Genomic DNA, 16,725 nt, shown 5'->3' with positions numbered 1-16,725 from the left:
TACATACGCCAACCAGAAGCTATCGATTACAGACAACATCCGCACTGAGCTAAAGGCTAGAGCTGCCTCTTTCAAGGAGCGGGACTCAAACCCGAAAGCTTATAAGAAATCCCATTACGCCATCTGACAAACCATCAAACAGGCAAAGCATCAATACAGGACTAAGATCGAATCGTACTACACCGGCTCTGACGCTCTTCGGATGTGGCAGGGCTTGCAAACCATTACAGACTACAAAGGGAAGCACAGTAGAGAGCTACCCAGTGACGTGAGCCTACCAGACAAGCTAAACTACTTCTATGTTCACTTCGAGGCAAGTAACACTGAAACATGCATGAGAGCACCAACTGTTCCGGAAGACTGTGTGATCGCGCTCTCCGCAGCCGATGTGAGTAAGACCTTTTAAACAGGTCAACATTCACAAGGCCGCAGGGCCAGACAGATTACCAGGACGTGTACTGCGAGCATGCACTGACTAACTGGCAAGTGTCTTCACTGAAATGTTCAACCTCTCCCTGTCCGTGTCTGTATACCAACATGTTTTAAGCAGACCACCATAGTCCCTATGCCCAAGAACACTAAAGTATCCTGCCTAAATGACTACTGACCCGTAGCACTCACGTCTGTAGCCAAAGGCTGGTCATTCTCACATCAACACCATTATCCCAGAAAGTCTAGACCCACTCCATTTTGCATACCGCCCTAACAGATCCACAGATGATGCAATCTCCATCGCACTCCACACTGCCCTTTCCCACCTGGACAAAAGGAACACATATGTGAGAATGCTATTCATTGACTACAGCTCATCGTTCAACACCATAGTGCCCTCAAAGCTCATCAATAAGCTAAGGACCCTGGGACTAAACACCTCCCTCTGCAACTGGATCCTGGACTTCCTGATGGGCCGCCCCCAGGTGGTAAGGGTAGGTAACAACACATCCGCCATGCTGATCCTCAACACAGTGGTCCCTCAGGGGTACGTGCTCAGTCCCGTCCTGTACTCCCTGTTCACTCATGACTGCACAGCCAGGCACAACTACAACACCATCATTAAGTTTGCCGATAACACAACAGTGGTAGGCCTGATCACTGACAATGACGAGACAGCCTATATGGAGGTCAGAGACCTGGCCATGTGGTGCCAGGACAAAAACCTCTCCCTCAACGTGATCAAGACAAAGGAGATGATTGTGGACTACAGGAAAAAGAGGACCTAGCACGCCCCATTCTCATCGATGGGGCTGTAGTGGACAATGTTGAAAGCTTCAAGTTCCTTGGTGTCCACATCACCAACATACTAACATGGTCCAAGCACACCAAGACAGTCATGAAGAGGGCACGACAAAACCTATTCCCCCTCAGGAGACTGAAAAGATTTGTCATGGGTCCTCAGATCTCTAAAAGGTTCTACAGCTGCACCATCGAGAGCATCATGACTGGTTGCATCACTGCCTGGTATGGCAACTGCTCGGCCTCCGACCCCAAGGCACTGCAGAGGGTAGTGCGTACGGCCCAGTACATCACTGGGGCCAAGCTTCCTGCCATCCAGGACCTCTATACCAGGCAGTGTCAGAGGAAGGCCCTAAAAATTGCCAAAGACTCCAGCCACCCTAGTCATAGACATTTTCCTCTATGATACCACATGGCAAAAGGGACCAGAGCGCCAAGTCTAGGTCCAAGAGACTTTTAAACAGCCTCTACCCCCCAAGCCATAAGTCTCCTGCACATCTAATCAAATGGCTACCTAGACTATTTGCAGGTCTATATACCTGTTGTATTCGGCACATGTGACTAATACAATTTGATTTGATTTTCATTCCAATTCAAGTTTTCAAAACATTTGGAACCTAAAGGCTTTGTTGGCCTAAAGGAGGAGTGCCCTATTGGGTTATCACTGAATAGAATTACATTCCTTTGGACAGTTTGTCCATGATTTACAATCAGTTATAACACTTGAGTATTATGAAGCCCAGCAGCATGTTGTGTCATGTAAAACATGTCCTATTGCTGCTGAGATGATTTCCATTCATGTTCTGCACTTCACTTTATAGCTCCAATTGGTTTCAGTCCAAATCGACTTGCACTACGCCAAGGCAAATTTTATTGTTTTTGAGATGAGGACTGAAAGACTGTTTTCTTCAGAGCTCTATCAGCCATGCCCTGTTGACTGGTGCACTACGTCAGTGTCAGCTCCACTCTTTGTTGTGGTTATTGTCTTTTCACTCAGGGCACTTCCTGTTCCTGGCCGTGAGAAGGAGTAGTTCCAGTCATGAGGTGTCTGTCAGGAGTTACTCCTTCCCACAACCGGTCTCTACCACAGCCTGTCAGGTGAGAGGCATAAATGGGCATATCTATCCAGCTTCCTTAATGATGAGACAATCTCCCCTTCCATCAACATGTTCACTGATGACTCTTCTAGACATCCTCATTATGGGAGTTTTAGAACCACCCTCAAGAGATGCTAGCCATAGCCAAGGCCTGTCTATTGATTAGCATTTTTTGTAATTAGTCCGATTTCCCCCCCAGACAGCTGGTCTATCATAACAGAGAGCCGTCATCTGGTACTACACACAGAATATTAAACTTCATATAGTTTTAAGTCATGTTAAAGTTTTCAAAAAGTATGTCATGAAATTCACTAATTCACATCCTTTCTGGATGTCTCTGTCTGCAGTTGCATTTCTCCCTGTATCTCTATGGGGAGTTTAATGGCACCGTGCTGTTGTCACTAGAGGAAAATAGTACTACCATGTCCCGGTTGGTGTGGGAGAGGTCTGGACAGTGGAAAGATAACTGGCAGGACATCACTCTACAGCTACCTGCCCTCCTCAGTGGGTATGGTGCCCTAATGTACTGCTTAATTACTGACCTGAGGTGTCAACACATAACATAACATTACATAAAGTTCAGAGTTAGAGTTTCTTGAGTGATTGTAGTTTGATAGATGATTGCTGTGAAAGAATGTGAAAGAATTTAGGGTATTTTAATAAAACAAGAACTAATGTGAAATCTAGATTTAATGCCATACTGTGTTTCTCTCCATTCATTGTGATCTGTGTTCCTCCAGGTTCCACCTCAAGGTGAAGGCTCTGTGGGGACCAGGCTCCAAGGCTGACATCGCCCTAGATGACATCACCCTGGGGGCAGCATGCTTTGACACAGGTAGCCCTCCATGCAACACAATCTGTACACAACACAAACAGTCAGGTCTCAATGTAGATACTATAACATACTGTATGGCTCGAGTACAGTGAGCGACTATTTGGAGGGCTCCAAACACATCATTGAATAATTTCTCAGGTAAAACTCCCTAAATATTTTAAGATTACATTTACTGATTGAAAGGGGTCTCTTTCGGCCTCCTGAGTAGCACAGAAGTCTAAGGCACTGCATCGCAGTGCTGAGGCGTCACTACAGCCTGGGGTTCGATCCCTGACTCTGTCAAAGCCGGCTGTGACCGGGAGCCCCAAAGGATGGTGCACAATTGGCACAGCACCGTTTGGGTTAGGGGAGGGTTTGGCTGGCATGGCTTTCCTTGGCTCATTGCGCTCTGGCGTTGTCAGTCAGATGGTGTTTCCTCCAACACATTGATATGGTGGATTTCCGGGTTTGTGTTTAAGTATTTTATTAGGATCCCTATTAGCTGTTGCCAAGGCAACAGCTACTCTTCCTGGTCCAAACAGACATAAAACATTGTGTCATACAAAACATTGTGCATTTTACAAATGTACATTGCTCCGTTATTACATTACAATATTACAATACTACATTACATTACTAAGAATAATGTGTGGGTGTGTGTAGAGTTGATTTTTTTAGGCTGTGTGTCTCTTCACAGTCCGCATTGTGCCTTGATTTGTTGTATTATCTGTTTTTTTTATCGGATTTTACTGCTAGCTTGAGTTACCAGAGGTGGAAGAGAGTTCCATGTACTTATGGCTCTAAATAGTACTGTGTGTTTCCTAGCCTCCATTCTGGACTTGGGGACTGTGTAGAGACCTTTCTGGTGGCTTGTCATGTTGGGTATGTATGAGTGTCTGAGCTGTGTGTTAACCGGTTACAGACAGACAGCTCAGAGGTCTCCCAGATGGTGCAGTGGTCTAGGGCACTGCATCGCAGTGCTAGCTGTGCCACCAGAGACTCTGGGTTTGCGCCCAGGCTCTGTCGCAGCCGGCCGCGACCGGGAGGTCCGTGGGGCGATGCACAATTGGCCTAGCGTCGTCCGGGTTAGGGAGGGTTTGGCTGGGTTGCCAGGTGCATGGTGTTGCCTCCAACACATTGGTGCGGCTGGCTTCCGGGTTGGATGCGCGCTGTGTTAAGAAGCAGTGCGGCTTGGTTGGGTTGTTTTTCGGAGGACGCATGGCTTTCGACTTTCGTCTCTCCCGTATCGGAGTACGGGAGTTGTAGCGATGAGACAAGATAGTAACTACTAACAATTGGATACCACGAAATTGGGGAGAAAAGGGGGTAAAAAACTATAAAAAAATAAAAACAGACAGCTCAGTACATTTAACACGTCAATACCTCTCAAATAGAGCAGTAGAGATGCAGTCAATATTTCCTCTACTTTGAGCCTAGTGGAGCAGGTTGAGAGCTTCAAGTTCATTGGTGTCCACATCACCAACAAACTAACATGGTCCAAGCACACCAAGACAGTAGTGAAGAGGGCACGACAAAACCTATTCCCCCTCATGAGATTGAAAAGATTTGGCATGGGTCCTCAGATCCTCAAAAGGTTCTACAGCTGCACCATCGAGAGCATTCTGACTGGTTGCATCACTGCCTGGTATGGCAACTGCTCGGCCTTCGAACGCAAAGCACTGCAGAGGGTAGTGCATCTGGCCCAGTCCATCACTGGGGCCAAGCTTCCTGCCATCCAGGACGTCTATACCAGGCGATGTCAGACGAAGGCCCTAAAAATGGTCAAATACTCCAGCCACCCTAGTCATAGACTGCTCTCTCTGCTACCGCACGGCAAGTGGTAGAGTACCAAGTCTAGGTCCAAGAGGCTTCTAAACAGCTTCTATCCCCAAGCCATAAGACTCCTGAACATTTAATCAAAAGGCTACCTTGACGACTTGCATTGCCCCCCCGCCCCTCCTGTTATTATCTATGCTTAAGTCACTTTAATAACTCTACCATATGTATATATTACCTCAATTACCTCGACTAACCGACTAACCGGTGCCCCCTGCACGTTGACTCTGTACCGGTTTACCCTGTATATAGCCCAGCTATTGTTATTTTACTGCTGCTCTTTAATTATTTGTTACTTTATTTATTTTCTTTTTTGGATTTTTCTTAAAACTGTATTGTTGGTTAAGGGCTTGTAAGTAAGCATTTCACTGTAAGGTCTACTGTTGTATTCGGCACATGAGACAAATACAATTTGATTCGATTTGAAATAGATTCCTTAAAGGACCACTAGATGATGGCTATTAGCTCACATGGCCTATATCACTGAATCACGTCATTCACCTGAGTGATGCCATGACGTTTGTGTAGGAGGAACTGAATAGATTCTAGTTAGGACACAATACATTCAGTGGAGAGCAACGCCCCATAACAACTGCTGATCCACCCCCATGGAGTTGCAGATGAGATGAGATGAGATGAGATGAGACAGCCGCCAATTGGGCGGGATATGATCAGTATGCAGATTTATCGTCCCTATTATGTTTTACTGGAGCACATCTCCAGACCCTCCAAAATTCCACATCTAGTTGCAGCTACTAAATCAATCCCGCCCTTATCTTGTCTCCTGCTAACACTTTCACGATGTCTTCCCTCACAATTATTACTTATCTCCTAAAGCCCTTCGTCTTTCTCCACTTTTTCCATAAGTCTCTGTCTGTCTGTCTGTCTGTCTGTCTGTCTGTCTGTCTGTCTGTCTGTCTGTCTGTCTGTCTGTCTGTCTGTCTGTCTGTCTGTCTGTCTGTCTGTCTGTCTGTCTGTCTGTCTGTCTGTCTGTCTGTCTGTCTGTCTGTCTGTCTGTCTGTCTGTCTGTCTGTCTGTCTGTCTTTCTCCATCACCCCAAGTCCCATCAGCACCCTGCAGCTCATACATGCTTAGAAAGGGTTTTTCGACTGTCCCCGTAGGAGAACCCTTTTTGGTTCCAGGTAGAACCATTTTTGGTCCCAGGCAGATCCATTTTTGGTACCAGGCAGAACCCTTTGGAAAGGGTTCTACATGGAACCCAAAATGATTCTACCTTGGAACGAAAATGGTTCTACCTGGCACCAAAAAGGGTTCTTCAAAAGGTTCTCTTATGGGGACAGCCAAAGAGCCCTTTTAGCCTCTAGATATAACCTTTTTTTCTTAGTGTATGTCTTTTTATCTACTAAGCTTTGGACCTTAAGCTGCTCACTAAACCAAATCTACATTCTAAATTCTATCTCTGTCTCTGTCTTTGATTTGACCATGATTAATGGAAAATGTATGAAAGAGAATGCTTTGTAGCGATGAATGTGTCTGTCTCCCTCCTCTCAGATCTCAACTCCCTGCTGCTCGGACACAGATTCTTCCATGAAATGGACTCCATCAGTGAGCTAGATTTCCTCAGCCCCCTTCCAGAGCCCTCTGCCTCAGGTACACTACCAGCTGTTCCAAAGAAATATATTTAGCATTTCTATCACTAATGGCCTTTGCTGTTTGATTTTCACAGTGGTTTTTCCTGGCCATTTTTCATAATAAACAAGGAGCTCCATTAACATAATTTCCTTTGATTTCCTCAACAGCTGTTCTACCATATGTCTGTTTGTCTGACTTCTTTCTGTGCAACACAGGGAGTTTGTTTGTTGACTGACTTGTCTGTCTCCTCTCTTCAGAGGTGTCCCTGATGACCTGGTGGTTCACATCCTGTGGGGCCAGTGGCCCCCGAGGCCCCACCCAGGCCCAGTGTGACAGCGCGTACCGCAACACCAACTTCAATGTCACTGTTGGTAAGGACGGCCCGTACAAAGGAGTGCAGACCTGGAGGGTACCAGCCACCAACAGATACATGTGGGTACAAGTTTTGATATGTTCTTCTAATGTTGTAGAAACATGAACGCTACAGGCAGCAACTGTTTTTGCAATCGGAACACTTTTGCACTAGACTAAACCATATCAAATCAAATCAAATTGTATTGTTCACATACACATGGTTAGCAGATATTAATACGAGTGTAGCGAAATGCTTGTGCTTCTAGTTCCGACTGTACAGTAATATCTAACAAGTAATCTAACAATTTCACAACAACTACTTATACACACAATTGTAAAGGAATGAATAAGAACATGTACATATAAATATATGGTTGAGCAATGGCCGTGTGGCATAGTAGATGGTATAGAGTACAGTATATACATATGAGATGAGTAATGTAGGGTATGTAAAGATGATATAAAATGACATTGTTTAAAGTGACGAATGATATATTTATTACATCCAATTTTTAATTATTAAAGTGGCTAGAGATTGAGTCAGTATGTTGGCAGCAGCCACTCAATGTTAGTGATGGCTGTTTAACAGTCTGATGGCCTTGAGATAGAAGCTGTTTTTCAGTCTCTCGGTTCCAGCTTTGATGCACCTGTACTGACCTTGCCTTCTGGATGATAGCGGGGTGAACAGGCAGTGGCTCGAGTGGTTGTTTTTGGCCGTCCTGTGACATCGGGTGCTGTAGGTGTCCTGGAGGGCAGGTAGTTTGCCTCCGGTGATGTGTTGTGCAGACCTCACTACCCTCTGGAGAGCCTTACGGTTGTGGGCAGAGCAGTTGCCGAACCATGCGGTGATACAGCCTGACAGGATGCTCTCGATTGTGCATCTGTAAAAGTTTGTTTTCGGTGAGAAGGCAAATTTCTTCAGCCTCCTGAGGTTGAAGAGGCGCTGTTGCACCTTCTTCCCCACGCTGTCTGTGTGGGTGGACCATTTCAGTTTGTCCGTGATGTGTACGCCGCGGAACTTAAACTTTCCACCTTCTCCACTACTGTCCCATCGATGTGGATAGGGGGGTGCTCCCTCTGCTGTTTCCTGAAGTCCACAATCATCTCCTTTGTTTTTGTTGACGTTGAGTATGAGGTTATTTTCCTGACACCACACTCCGAGGGCCCTCACCTCCTCCCTGTAGGCCGTCTCTTCATTGTTGGTAATCAAGCCTACCACTATAGTGTCGTCTGCAAACTTGATGATTGAGTTGGAGGCGTGCATGGCCACGCAGTCGTGGGTGAACAGGGAGTACAGGAGAGGGCTGAGAACGCACCCTTGTGGAACCCCAGTGTTGATGATCAGCAGGGTGGATATGTTGTTTCCTACCCTCACCACCTAGGGGCGGCCCGTCAGAAAGTCCAAGACCCAGTTGCACAGGGCAGGGTTGAGACCCAGGATCTCAAGCTTAATGACGAGTTTGGAGGGTACTATGGTGTTAAATGCTGAGCTGTAATCGATGAACAGCTTTCTTACATAGGTATTCCTCTTGTCCAGATGGGTTAGGGCAGTGTGCAGTGTGATTGTGATTGCGTCATCTTTGGCCTATTGGGGAGCTAAGCAAATTGGAGTGGGTCTAGGGTGTCAGGTAGGGTGGAGGTGATACAGTATGATCCTTGACTAGTCTCTCAAAGCACTTCATGATGATGGAAGTGAGTGCTATGGGGAAATAATTGTTTAGCTCAGTTACCTTAGCTTTCTTGGCAACAAGAACAATGGTGGACCTCTTGAAGCATGTGGGAACAGCAGACTGGGATAGGGATTGATTGAATATGTCCATAAACACACCAGCCAGCTGGTCTGTGCATGCTCTGAGGACGCGGCTTGGGATGCCGTCTGGGCCGGCAGCCTTGCGAGGGTTAAAATGTTTAAATGTTTACTCATGTTGGCCGCGGTGAAGGAGGTTTTAGTAGCGGTCTGTGTCAGTGGCACTGTATTGTCCTCGAAGCGAGCAAAGAAGTTGTATAATTTTTCTGGGAGCAAGACGTCGGTGTCTGCGATGTGGGCTTGTTTTATTTTTGTAGTCCATGATTGACTGTTGACCCTGCCACATACGTCTTGTGTCTGAGCCGTTGAATTGCGACTCCAGTTTGTCTCTATACTGACGCTTAGCTTGTTTGATCGCCTTGCAGAGGGCATAGCTACACTGTTTGTATTCGGTCATGTTTCCGGTCGCCTTGCCATGATTAAAAGCAGTGGTTCGCACTTTCAGTTTTGCGCGAATACTGCCATCAATCTACGGTTTCTGGTTGGGGAAGGTTTTAATAGTCACCGTGGGTACAACCTCACTGATGCATTTGCTAATAAACTCGCTCACCAAATCAGCGTATACATCAATGTTGTTGCCTGAGGCTATCTGGAACATATCCCAGTCAACATGATCAAAGCAATCTTCAAGCATGGAATCCGATTGGTCGGACCAGGGTTGAACAGACCTGAGCCTGGACGTTTCCTGTTTTAGTTTCTGTCTATAGGCTGGGAGCCACAAAATGGAATCGTGGTCAGATTTGCCGAAAGGAGGGCGAGGGAGGGCTTTGTATGCGTCACGGAAGTTAGAGTAGCAATGATCCAGAATGCTGCCAGCCCGGGTCATGCATTCGATATGCTGGTAAAATTAAGGGAGCCTTGTTTTCAGATTAGCTTTGTTAAAATCCCCAGCTACAATAAATGCAGCCTCAGGATAAATGTTTTCCAGTTTACATAGAGTCCAGTGAAGGTCTTTCAGGGCCGTCGAGGTGTCTGCTTGGGGGGGATAATTCTCTTGGTAGATAATGCGGTTGGCATTTGATTTTAAGGAATTCTAGGTCAGGGGAACAAAAGGACTTGAGTTCCTGTATGTTGTTATGATCACACCACAACTCGTTAAGCATAAGGCATACACCCCCACCCTTCTTCTTACCAGAGAGATGTTCGTTTCTGTCGCTGCGATGCGTGAAGAAACCGATTGGCTGTACCGACTCTGATAAAATTTCCCCAGTGAGCCATGTTTTCGTGAAACAGAGAATGTTACAATCTCTGATGTCTCTCTGGAAGGCAACCCTTGCTCTAATTTTGTTTACCTTGGTGTCAAGAGGTTGGACATTGGCGAGTAGTATACTCGGGAGCGGTGCAGAAGATGCTTGAAACAAGCCCCTTGACCAATAATTGCATCTGTACATCAGTATTGACAGCTGGCAGGAAGCAGCACAACCTGAAAAATCAGTCAACTGATTAAATACAGTTTCTATACTACTAAGTGTCACGGATCTGCTAGACCGATCAATATAGGCAAGTCTCTGGAGTATCAGGATTGATTTTCACATCATCCAAGTTAGGGGAGGAAGAGTGTGACGTGGGCTCAGCCCCTGCCTGCCTGCCTGCCTGCCTTCCTGCGCTGTGTGTGTGTGTGTGTGTGTGTGTGTGTGTGTGTGTGTGTGTGTGTGTGTGTGTGTGTGTGTGTGTGTGTGTGCGTGTGTGAGAGATAGAAAGACTGGGGCAGAGTGAGAAGCATGACTCACCGGATAGAGACTTAGATTAGTCTATCTGTGCTCACTCTCTCTCCCTAATCTGGCCCCTGCCAAACCGAGGCTTTGAACTAATTTTTTTGGTTTGCTGTCCTAGTCACGTGGCCTTATTACAACACTAGATGCTAAAAGCACTGGCTTGCCATACACCGCTGCATCCCCCCCAAGGCTGGGGGCCCAGGGGCTCTTGGGGGACCCTAGGAGTTCGCCCCCATAGAATTAGGAATTAGAATACTAGAATGGACATGAACTTTCTTAAAATGGGATAAAGGTCAGCCAATTGGGTCAGGGAATTGGTCAACTATGGTTTGCCAGTCAAGTGATAAGATATTGTGTTAAATAATTAATTTGAAGTATTTATCTGCACTGTATGTATGTTTGTTAGCTAGCTAGCGAGACAGTTTTAGGGGAATGATTCCATAAATGTTTCAAATTAACTGGCAATATGCCAACATTCCTTTAAAACAATGTGGTTAATCCACAGCCATATACTGGCTGAAATCAGTACAAATCACTCTAAGCTTCCACCCCCAAAAATGTTTAGACATTCATGCTCTGTTTACATATATTTATTATATTTTTTATTTAACCTTTATTTAACTAGCAAGCCAGTTAAGAACAAATTCTTATTTACAATGACAGCCTACTTAAGCCAAACCCCGACATTACTGGGCCAATTGTGCGCCGCCCTATGGAACTCCCAATCACGGCAGGATGTGATACCTGGATTCAAACCAGGTACTATAGTGACGCCTCTTGCACTGAGATGCAGTGCCTGTGCCGCTCGGGATCCAGGCTAATTATACAGAAAATGTGTATAAAACCTGTATAAACAGTATTTATGATCATATTACAATATTTAAGGTCGGTAATAATTATATTACAACATTTCTGATATTTCACATGACTTTGTTTTATTTATCTGCATAAGCAAAATCAGGATTATGCCCCTAATGCTATTCATTCCAATTAGTCTGGTTATGGCTGCCATTAATTCCAGTTAGACACCAATATGACTGCCATTTTCACCCCTTTCTGGAACTTTGAGGGTTTATGACATAGGCCCTCTAATAATTTAAGATCTCTCTGGTGCCCCCTCCCCTCCCCAGACAGAATATGAACACATCATAAACCATCTAAAGAATACAGGAAATTAGCTGTAAAATTGCTACATTGTCTCTGTGTAGAATAGCAGGAAATGTTATTTTAAAAATGCTAATTCTCTCAGCCTCTCAGAGACTGTGGTACACCACTGGTTAATAGGGGTAAGGATAGGCAATGAGAAGATATGGGGAGCTTCTCTGCACGTCTTTATTAGCATTGGTATGTTGTTGTCTATCTTACACTGCTATCTAGAACCTAAATGGATTCTTCGGCTCTCCCCATAGGATGACCTTTGAAGAACCCTTATCTGTTCCAGGTAAAACCCGTTTGGTTCCAGGTAAAACCCCTTTTGGTTCCATGTAGAACCATTCCCACAGTGTTCTACATGGAATTCAAAAGGGTTCTTACCTGCAGCCAAAAGGGGTTCATCTATGGGGACAGCCGAGTAGTCTGGGGGCTCAGCTGAGCTCTGATTACAGTAAATCTATAGCTACAGTGGCAAGAAAAAGTATGTGAACCCTTTGGAAATACCTGGATTTCTGCATAAATACAATTTGATCTGATCTTCATCTAGGTCACAACAATAGACAAACACAGTCTGCTTACACTAATAACACACAAACAATAAAAAAAATGTAATGTCTTTATTGAACACACCGTGGAAACATTCACAGTGTAGGGTGGGAAAAGTACATAAACCTTGGATGTAATAACTGGTTGACCCTCCTTTTGCAGCAATAACCTCAACCAAACGTTTTCTGTAGTTGCGTATCAGACCTGCACAATGGTCAGGAGTCATTTTGGACCATTCCTCTTTACAAAACTGTTTCAGTTCAGCAATATTCTTGGGAGGCCTGGTGTGAACTGCTCTCTTGAGGTCAGGCCACAGCATCTCAATCAGGTTGAGGTCAGGACTCAGGACTGGACCACTCCAAGAAGGCTTATTTTCTTCAGTTGAACCCATTCATTCTGTTGTTGATTTACTTCTGTTTTTTGGGTCGATGTCCTGATGCATCACCCAACTTCTGTTGAGCTTCAATTGGCGGACAGATAGCCTAACATTCTCCTGCAAAATGTCTTGATAAATTTTGTAATTCATTTTTCTGTTGATGATAGCAAGCTGTCCAGTCCCTGAGGCAGCAAAGCAGCCCCAAACCATGATGCTCCCTCCACCATACTTCACAGTTGGGATGAGGTTTTGATGTTGGTGTGCTGTGCCTTTTTATCTCCACAAATAGTGTTGTGTGTTCCTTCCAAACAACTCAACTGTAGTTTAATCTGTCCACAGAATATTTTGCCAGTAGCGCTGTGGAACATCCAGGTGCACCTTTGCAAACTTCAGACATGCAGCAATGTTTATTTTTTTACATTAGTGGCTTCTTCCTTGGTGTCCTCCCATGAACACCATAGTTGTTTGGTGTTTTACGCATCGTAGACTCGTCAACAGAGATGTTAGCATGTTCCAGAGATTTCTGTAAGTCTGACATTCTAGGATTCTTCTTAACCTCATTGAGCATTCTGCGCTGTGCTCTTGCAGTCATCTTTGCAGGATGGCTACTCCTAAGGAGAGTAGCAACAGTGCTGAACTTTCTCCATTTATGGACAATTTGTCTTTCCATGGACTGATGAATATCAAGGCTTTTAGCTTATCAACAATACAATATCAAGGCTTTCCAGCTTTATGCAAGTCAACAAATCTTAATCTTAGGTTTTTTGAGATCTCTTTTGTTTGAGGCATGGTTCACATCAGGCAATGCTTCTTGTGAATAGAAAATGCTAATTTTGTGAGTGATTTTTTAGTGCAAGGCAGCTCTAACCAACATGTCGTTAAATAATGTATTCAATATAGACAAGAAAAATACTAAAGTGTGTGTGTTATTAGTTTAAGCACACTATGTTTGTCTATTGTTGTGACATGATGAAAATCAGATCAAATGTGATGACCAATTTATGCAGAAATCCATGTAATTCCAAAGGGTTCACATACTTTTTCTTGCCGCTGGTATGTCAATATTAACCATGATTTGAGCTGATGATACAACTTAGTGTTCCTCTGTCAGGCACAACCTTAACTTTGCCACTGTTACAGCCTGATTCAAGGTGCTGTGAAACTTCTGATCCACTATGGAGACCAAAACTGGCTTGACCTTTTTGCAATGTTCACTCCATTTGAGTAGCCATTCTTATACAGTGACCCAAGCACCAAACTATCATGACACATGGCGAGACCCAGATGCAGATGTAACGGATGTGAAACGGCTAGCTAGTTAGCGGTGGTGCGCGCTAAATAGCGTTTCAATCGGTGACGTCACTTGCTCTGAGACCGTGAAGTAGTGGTTCCCCTTGCTCTGCAAGGGCCGCGGCTTTTGTGGTGCGATGGGTAACGATGCTTCGTGGGTGACTGTTGTTGATGTGTGCAGAGGGTCCCTGGTTCGCGCCCGGGTATGGGCGAGGGGACGGTCTAAAGTTATACTGTTACACAGACACTGGAGGCAGATGGTTGGAGTCTTACAATGTTTATTAATCCAGAAGGAGAAGGCAAGAGAATGGTCGTGGACAGGCAAAAGGTTCAAACCAGATCAGAGTCCAGGAGGTACAGAGTGGCAGACAAGCTAATGGTCAAGGCAGGCAGAATGGTCAGACAGGCAGGTACAGAGTCCAGAAACAGGCAAGGGTCAAAACCTGGAGGACTAGAAAAAGGAGAATAGCAAAAAGCAGGAGAACGGGAAAAATACTGGTTGACTTGGAAAACGTACAAGACGAACTGGCACAGAGAGACAGGAAACACAGGGATAAATACACTGGGGAAAATCAGTAGCACCTGGAGGGGGTGGAGACAATCTCAAGGACAGGTGAAACAGAACAGGGCGTGACACCAACCAGGAGAACACTCTGGATAGAAAACACTCTGAAGTTTCTAAAACTGTTTGAATTATGTCTGTGAGTATAACAGAACTCATACGGCAGGCAAAAACCTGAGAAAAATCCAACCAGGAAGTGGGAAATCTGAGGTTTGTAGTTTTTCAACTCTTTGCCTATCCAAGATACAGTGTAAATTTGGTCCAATGCACTTCCTAAGGCTTCCACTAGATGTCAACAGTCTTTAGAACCTTGTTTCAGACTTCCACTGTGAAGGAGGAGAGAATAAGAGCTGATTGAGTAAGAGGTTTGCCAGAAGGCCATGAGCTGATCACGCGCTCTCCCGTGAGAGGTAGCTGCGTTCCATTGCATTTCTAATTCTCCGGTTGAAACATTATTGAATATTTATGCTAAAAACATCCTAAAAATCTACAAACCTCAGATTTCCCACTTCCTGGTTGGATTTTTCTCAGGTTTTTGCCTGCTGTATGAGTTCTGTTATACTCACAGACATAATTCAAACAGTTTTAGAAACTTCCGAGTATTTCCAACCAGAGTGTTTTCTACTAATAATATGCATATCTTAGCTTCTGGGCCTGAGTAGCAGGCAGTTTACTCTGGGCACACTTTTCATCCGAATGTGGAAACAGCGCCTCCCAGCCATAAGAAGTTAACTTTGTAAATGGCTTCTGTTGTGCCACTGAGATCTTTACCTTCACATGGTGCAAAACATTCTTAAGGGAATAATTTCAACAGTTAAACAGTCATACAGAAGTACACTCTTCATCTGTGCAAAGAGGACAATCATCACGCTGATGCATTGATTCCGACTTCTTAAACAATGGGCTGGCTATTTTCTGCTGGACTCCCGTCCTGAGTTTGCCGTTGGCTCGAGCTGGAGCAGCTGTTATTTAAGTCCCACTGTGGGACTGTGCTGGGACTCTTCAGTTGCATTGTGCCCACTTCTCCCAGGGCCCAGACAACAGCTGCAATGAGAAGACTGACCACCAAAGCAACAAATACTATGCGCGGAGTCTGGTTCTGGTCTTCCCGTGCCTACTCGGGTCGCTTACGACGATTCATCGGCTGGTACATCTTCGTCTGAGTTGTGGGGCACCTGGAATGGACCAGTCCAGCGCTGTTGGTGCCAAATCTTTCTGAGGAGGTCCTTGATGACCACCCAATCACCTGGTTGAAGTTTGTGGAGCTGTCCTCTATTTGGTTCAGGCAAAGCTGCTTCAATTCTGGGGAAAATAGACTTCAGGGTGTTGTTAAGTGCAACACAGAGCATAGAAACGTATCATTCCAGCACTGTACTTGACAGGTATTTGACCTGTCCTCAAGAAAAATGTGTTAAACAGTTCAAACAGTTCATCATTATGCAATCATTTATTCACAATCATTCTGTTATTGTGTGCGTCCACACATTAATTCATGGGATAGACCTCTTTATTTGTTTAGTTCTTTAACAGTTCAACATTTCTTAACAGCAGTCAACTCTTAGATCAAGCAGTTAACTAATTCCAGACATATTTTTTTATTACATTTTGTTCCCTTAAATTCAATTCCAAAGCCAAAATGCATCCTCTAGTGAGCGCAAACAATTATGCAGCTTGGGCTGATAGATGTGGTGGTAATTTAGCACTCTCTAGAGTAGTGGCAAACGTAGTCATTGCATAAACCACTAATGGTTCTCCTTGAATCCTCCTGGATTCCACTGTATCTTGTCATTCATTGCCACCTTGTGGTCAGAGAGTGGCTGTACAACCTCAGCATATTCAGGCAGCCAGGCTCGACAATAGCCTGCCATTCCTGTGAGTGTCAACATATGTCGTTTTGTAACTGGCTGTGGTACTGGCTGTGGTACAGATAGAATCACAGCCACACGCTCTAGAGCCAATTTCATGCCAAAGTGTAATATCATGTCCTAGATACTTAACGGATTGACACCATTTGGTGTAATATCATGTCCTAGATACTTAACGGATTGACACCATTTGGTGTAATATCATGTCCTAGATACTTAACGGATTGACACCATTTGGTGTAATATCATGTCCTAGATACTTAACGGATTGAGACACCATTTGGTGTAATATCATGTCCTAGATACTCAACGGATTGACACCATTTGGTGTAATATCATGTCCTAGATACTTAACGGATTGACACCATTTGGTGTAATATCATGTCCTAGATACTCAACGGATTGACACCATTTGGTGTAATATCATGTCCTAGATACTCAACGGATTGACACCATTTGGTGTAATATCATGTCCTAGATACTTA

General features: G+C 44.7%; 1 protein-coding gene across 2 annotated transcripts in view; it reads left to right on the top strand.

Moving 5' to 3' along the window:
* LOC112261995 (leukocyte tyrosine kinase receptor-like) overlaps window positions 1-16,725 on the top strand; it is an 88,263-nt gene that overhangs the window by 46,912 nt on the left and 24,626 nt on the right. For both annotated transcript variants that reach the window (XM_024437656.2, XM_024437655.2), the window contains exons 8-12: window positions 2,231-2,331; window positions 2,678-2,838; window positions 3,071-3,165; window positions 6,493-6,591; window positions 6,831-7,005. In XM_024437656.2, the coding sequence (XP_024293424.1) occupies window positions 2,231-2,331; window positions 2,678-2,838; window positions 3,071-3,165; window positions 6,493-6,591; window positions 6,831-7,005 (631 nt within the window). The remainder of the gene's footprint in view (window positions 1-2,230; window positions 2,332-2,677; window positions 2,839-3,070; window positions 3,166-6,492; window positions 6,592-6,830; window positions 7,006-16,725) is intronic.

Source organism: Oncorhynchus tshawytscha, linkage group LG11 (assembly GCF_018296145.1).
Source record: "Oncorhynchus tshawytscha isolate Ot180627B linkage group LG11, Otsh_v2.0, whole genome shotgun sequence".
NCBI classification, from domain to species: Eukaryota; Metazoa; Chordata; class Actinopteri; order Salmoniformes; family Salmonidae; genus Oncorhynchus; species Oncorhynchus tshawytscha.
The sequence above is the reverse complement of the archived record's forward strand: the minus strand, read 5'-3'. Positions and strand labels throughout refer to the sequence as shown.